Below are 6,441 nucleotides of genomic sequence, written 5' to 3' on the forward strand. Positions count from 1 at the left end.
TGACGATCGAGGGCATAAAAATAGACGATGGACAATGCTCGGCGGCCATCTTGGGAGAGGGTTGTGGTCGAGGTGGAGTGCCCAGGTGGGGTGCATGTGACAGCTTAAAAGACAATTAATACCATGCAATATAACAGAGAATTATAGTAAACAACAGAACTGATTCATGGCCCAAACTAAATTAAAGCAGTCCATTCCTCTTGCAGATTTAGTCCCGAATTCAGACTATCAGTCTTCAAAATCCATTTGAGTTCTTCTCGGTTCAATAAGCGGGTTAGGTCACCACCCCTGGGCGGAACGGTGACCTGTGAAATCACAGTCCAGCGAATGTCGTTTTCCGTGTGTCCTTTGTCCAGAAAATGTTCAACCAGTGGAGCATTAGGTGTATTACAACGGACACGACTCCGATGTTGGGAAATCCTCAGCTTGATTTTTTGCTTTGTTTAGCCCACATATATCAGGTTGCAGGGTCAGAAAATGGCATAAATGATGTTGCAACTGTTACAATTAGTGAACGTTTTCAAAACATTTCTTACATCTTTATATACAAATTCCTTACCATCTAATGAATAATCGCATACAACACAGGTACCACATTTGGAATGGCCACGGAGGGGTGGTAGTTGCCAATGATCATGAAGTGTGGTATTTCTCACTGATGGCAATGCAGCCCTTACCAGCTGATCTTTAAGATTTTTATTTTTCTTAAATGCGAAGAGAGGAGTATCCCAATTAAGTGGGCCTGAGTTCAGTATGTGCCAGTTCTTTTTTATACACTGCTTGACACGATTAGAGATGGGTGAGTAGGTGGTTACACATACCAATTTGTCCGAGAGTTGTTTAGCTTTGGGCTCAAGGAGTGTTTCACGGGGGCAGTACCAGGCTCTTTTCATGGAGTTTTTGATTAGGCGTCTTGGATACCCTCTTGCTCTAAGTTGATTTTAAATCCAACACATTCCCTACTTTTGCGCTAACTGGAGTAGGAATAGTAATTTATACTATTCGTAAGTCCAGCCCGCCATCTAGTGCAAGTCGTAGAAACGACTTGCGATGTAAAGCCATGCGTGGTAAGAATGCGGACGATGTAACGTCCGAGTTGTAACCAACTGCGTGGTAATGTATGTCCTAGTAACATCATCCATTCAGATAGGCAGAATTTTAGATGAGAGACAATGGTGGAGCAGTTATGCTGCTGGGTGGTTAACCTGGAGAGATTTGTGAGATGGGAGATGTCCGTCCAGGGGCGAGGGGGGGTTTTGGTTCAATGGGCTTGATTTCCCCTCTGAATAAATTGATGGCATTAAGGCAAGTTGTGGTCTAGGCCACTCACTCTTACTTCAGAGAATTCAAATGTGTTTCCACTGCAGTGATGCCTTGCATTTCTCTTCCTGTGTTTGCCCCTCTAGGGATGGCTCCCAAACTTCAGACCCAGGTAATGACTGCTATGTCTTTTGGGACTCGAGCATGGCTGGTATGGACATGTATGTGGAAGCACGGGTAGCATTGATGTGCTTCGACTGGCTGCATGGCACCATGTAATGCCTACTTATGTCCTGCACTTCTAACCTGAGCTTCTATTGGAATTCTATAACGCATATTAGCAAGCCTATTATCGCCGTTTTAGCGGCAGTTTCCTGCCACTAAAACGGCAAAAATTTTAACGAGGTTCTTGCTAATATGCCCCTGTAGTTCCATATGTATATGTATTGTCAACTATAGATTACTTAGATTTCTCTGCATTGTTCTTTATTGTCTATAGATGTTGTACGTGCATAGCGATACTGCGCCGTTGCCCGCTAGAGATAAAATAGTTTGATTTGTTTGTAGCTTCGCCCTCCACTGTACATGATTTGTACCTAACCATTCGGTTCTGTACTGTCCTCTGTAGATGTCTTTATCTGTGCAATAGTTTGTGTTCTCTGTCAGTGGCTTACCTACATATGTACAGTGCTGGACTGTCCACTATAGATGTTGTTCTCTGCATAATGTTTCAATGTCCATTGTAGGAGATTTTAGTTCTCAATGTATGATTCTGTATTGCCACCTAATTATGTCTCTCTTTGTGTAGGTCTTGATTGTTCTCCATAGGTGATTTAGTTCTATCTGTATTGTTTCTTACTGGCACTTAAAGATGTGACGTTCTGTGTAGTTCTTCGTTGTCCTCTAAAGATTATTTAGTTCTATGTGTATGGTTCTTTGTCACCTAAAGACCAGGGGGCAGATTTACAATAAGTGGCGCATCCCTGCATATCAGCAGGGATGCGCCACTTATTGTGCACCATGCCACCACCACCATTGATGCGTCACATTTACAATGCGGTGCACCATGGGGGAAAAACGGCACAGATGCATCATGCATCTGTGCCGTAAAGGCGGCGCATTGCTGGAGTTGCGTTGCAAGCGCGACGTAGCTCCAGCAATGCTCTGGGGGGCCCTATCTTGTTAATGCTGCGTCAATCCTTACGCCTGCTTCAAGCAGGCGCAGGGTTTTGACACAGCATGGGCCCCAAAGTGACTGAGTGAAATCTCAGCCGGAACGCCCCCCCCTGCGATGGAACACCTCCTTCTGGCGCAGGGCTTTACAACGTGACGCATCTTCCAGATGCGTCACGTTGTAAATACCCCGCACCATGGCGCATCTTTTGCGCCGCCGCTGCGTCACAAAAGTGACTCAACGGCGGCGTAAAAGAGGTGCATGGGGCTTGTAAATCTGCCCCCCAGGTTTTCGGATTAGTTCTCTTTCCACGGTTCAATCAATCAATCAGTGCATTTATAAAGCGCACTACTCACCCGGAGGGTCTCAAGGCGCTTGGGGAGGGGGGGTCCGCTACTGCTCGAACAGCCAGGTCTTGAGCTGCTTCCTGAATGCGAGGTGGTCTTGGGTCAGGCGGAGATGGGTCGGGAGGGAGTTCCAAGTCTTGGCGGCCAGGTAGGAGAAGGACCTTCCTCCTGTGGTGGTTCTTCGGATGCGGGGGACGGCGGCGAGGGCGTGGCTGGTCGATCAAAGCTGGCGTGTGGGAGTGTAGAAGTTGAGGCGGCTGTTGAGGTATCTTGGGCCTTGGTTGTGCAGGGCTTTGTGTGCGTGGGTGAGGAGAATTGTTCATGAATTGTTTGATGGTACTGTTCTGTATTGTCACCTAAAGACATGGCTTTCTATGTAGTTCTTCATTGTCCAGTAGAGATGATTTAATTTTATGTTTAAGGCACCTATTTGTCGCTCTGTATGTATGTCTTTCATGGACACTGTAGATGATTTTTTTCTCTGTGTATGGCGCTGATTTGTCGCTCTTTATGTAGTTCTCCGTTGGCCACTGTAGATGATTTAGTTTTAAGTGTATGGTTCTATTTTGTCGCTCTGGATGTAGTTCTCCGTTGGCCACTGTAGATGATTTAGTTCTAGGTGTATGGTCCTGATTTGTCGCTCTGGATGTCGTTCTTCATCGGCCACTGTAGATGACTTAGGTCTAAGCATATGCTTCTGATTTGTCGCTCTGGATGTAGTTCTTCCTTAGCCACTGTAGATGATTTTGTTTTAAGTGTATGGTTCTGATTTGTCGCTCTGGATGTTGTTCTTCATCGGCCACTGTAGATGATTTCGTTTTAAGCGTATGCTTCTGATTTGTCGCTCTGGATGTTGTTCTTCATCGGCCACTGTAGATGATTTAGGTCTAAGCATATGCTTCTGATTTGTCGCTCTGGATGTAGTTCTTCGCTGTCCACTGTAGATGATTTAGTTCTATGTGTATGGTTCTGATTTGTCGCTCTGGATGTCGTTCTTCATCGGCCACTGTAGATGATTTAGTTCTAGGTGTATGGTCCTGATTTGTCGCTCTTGATGTAGTTCTTCGCTGTCCACTGTAGATGATTTAGTTTTAAGTATATAGTTCTGATTTATTGCTCTGTATGTAGTTCTTCGTCGACCCCTGTAGATTATTTAGTTCTATGCGTCTGGTGCTGTTTTGACGCTCTGTATGTAGTTCTTTCTCAGCAACTGTAAGTGATTTAGTTCTCTGTGTATAGTTTTGATTTGTCACCTAAAGACAGTATTCTCTGTGTGGGTTTCCATTGCCCACTGTAGATTATTTAGTTCTTGTGTACAGTTATGATTTGTTACTCAGTCTACTTTTTCATTGTCCACTACTGGGCCCTATTACACACACCGCGGATTTTCTTTCATTGCAATGGGGGAACATTTTTTAAAAGGAGCGCCTGGCACAATAAAGGAACATGCACCGTATTATGATAAATGCACGGCCAACAGGGCAGTCGCGAACTCATACTGCCCTGGGGTCAGTGCGTTTATGGGAAAAATCGAGCGGCTGCTTTGAAGCTGCTCCATATAGTCACAGTGCAACCTGCCTGCACTTTGAAGGGGGATTAGCAATCCCCTTGCATGCAGGCAGGTGCACTTAATGGGACCCCCTTTCCCTCAGCGGGGGGCTGTCATCAATTGGCGAACTGTCAGTTCACCTCCTAAGAGCTTCTTTGCCTCTGTGCCCGCATCTGTAATACTGCATGGATACCGAGTTAAAGGGACTCCCTCATTTGCATGGAGCCACGCCCCTATGCAAATGAGGGAATTCCCTCTGAAGATAGCAGTGGCACTTAATGTGCACCAGCGCTATCTATATTATAGACGGAGCTGCAGAGGTGCCTGCGACCCCATCTGTAATTCCAAAGTGTCCCGGGGGTGTGCAAAGCCGGCGCAAATGCCCGTTGCACCCCGGGGCACTTGTATAATCCAGCCCAGGTGTTTTAGTTCAAAGCGCATGGTTCTGTCCATCATCTATACTTGATGATGCGGGTCTCTATGTATAGTATATGTTGCCTTGCTGTAGGTAACACGTCTCTGGAAATCTCTGCCAATGGTGTAACGTACCTACGGCTAACGGCTAGGGATGTTGACCTCGAATCTGGGGAACTGGGTTCGAGTCTCGGCAATGACGCTGAACATCCTGTGATTCTAGGCAAATCACGTAATCTCCAAGTACCTAACAAAAATGAATGTGTCCTCATGTAATGCAACTGGTGCTATGTAAAGCGCTCTGATACCCGATTCGGGTCAAGTTTGCGCTATATAAAACTCTGTAAAAACAATAAAATAAAAAAATAACTCTACTGCTAACAGAGGTCCAGCTCTTTACAAAACTTTCTCTAGGATTCCACTGAAGTTCTTTGAGGGCTGCCTGACAAACGTCAAGCACTTGATGACCAGCCAAGCAACCTACATCCAACAAAGTGAATGAAATAAATGCAGTTTTACCGCTCTCCCCCTAATGTCTGTTTATGATTCCTTTCCAGCCTAGTGCGAAGAAGTCAACAGAGACTCATCCAAACTGCAAGAAGCACCAATAAATGAAGAAGCCATCAGCCTTGCCGGAAAGAGCCAAGCATGTCCTCTTGACCGCGTGCCCTCCTTCTGCCGCCTTTTTCCATGCCTATTGCCTTCCTCGTATGGATCAGTCATGATTGACAGCTTGGAGGTTGTTGTTCAGCAATTGCAGGAATACTTAATGATCATCCATGGGATGTTAACTTATGATCGTTTGCAACAAATAAAATCTCATCAAACTAGAGCATGTTTTGCCTCATTGACAAGGGTGTAGGGTCACCTTGGTTGTGGGATGTGTGCAATGCAGACAAAGCTGGGAGAAGCAAAGTGTGCACTCATCTTGGAAGCAATTTGTTGTGATCACTAGGGAACAGTCAGAGAATCATTGGCATCTTGATTGAACTGAACTTGTATCTGTGACCACCTTTACCAGCAATGGAAATGTTTGCACAAGTTGTTTGTCAATTTCCAAAAAGGTCTTAGGCATGAAGTTATGATGAGTTCACATGTCAAGTTTGGATGACGATCTCTCATTCCCCACTGTTGTTCCCCACTACCCATGTCTTCAAACCTAGAGTGGTTAAATAATGTACGATGGGGGTGTCCAACAAGAGCCAGAAGGGCAGGATCTATGTCATAATTTCAGACTAGTTGCTCACTGGCACATGAATCAAAGCCTTTTGCGATTGCAAACGGTGCGATTCGCAAAAATCGGTCGTTTGTGATCGCATAATTAGCTTTTGCAATGAATCAAGGGTCCAGGCACTCGCAATTTGAGAATTTGCAATTAATTGTGAGTTCTCAAATTGCGATTGCATTTGAGGAATCGCATTTTGGAATGCCTTAAATGCAATGGAAGAACCACTTTGAAGTAGCAATTTCGCTACTAGGGAGCGCAAATTACCATGAAGTTGAACTTCATGGTAATTTGCAAAAACTTTGAAAAATGCACTAAAGTACATTTTTCAACGTTCCATTTTACACACAAACACATGTCCTTGGGGCATGTGTGTGTGCAAGATGTACTCATATGCAGATTTCATGGGGTGCAACAGGGTGTCCTTTTGACACCTTGGCACCCTTGAAATTGCATTCTCAATTTGCAATTT

At 45.0% G+C, this 6,441-nt stretch overlaps 1 protein-coding gene across 1 annotated transcript in view; it reads left to right on the top strand.

The window, feature by feature from the left end:
• Positions 1 to 5,574, top strand: part of LOC144768004 (ovostatin-like) — a 249,450-nt gene extending 243,876 nt beyond the window's left edge. The window contains exon 36 of the mRNA XM_078651396.1: positions 5,302 to 5,574. Coding sequence (XP_078507522.1) covers positions 5,302 to 5,306 — 5 coding nt within the window. The 3' untranslated portion in view covers positions 5,307 to 5,574. The remainder of the gene's footprint in view (positions 1 to 5,301) is intronic.
• Positions 5,575 to 6,441: the final 867 nt, after the last annotated feature.

Source organism: Lissotriton helveticus, chromosome 7 (genome assembly GCF_964261635.1).
Source record: "Lissotriton helveticus chromosome 7, aLisHel1.1, whole genome shotgun sequence".
NCBI lineage: Eukaryota > Metazoa > Chordata > Amphibia > Caudata > Salamandridae > Lissotriton > Lissotriton helveticus.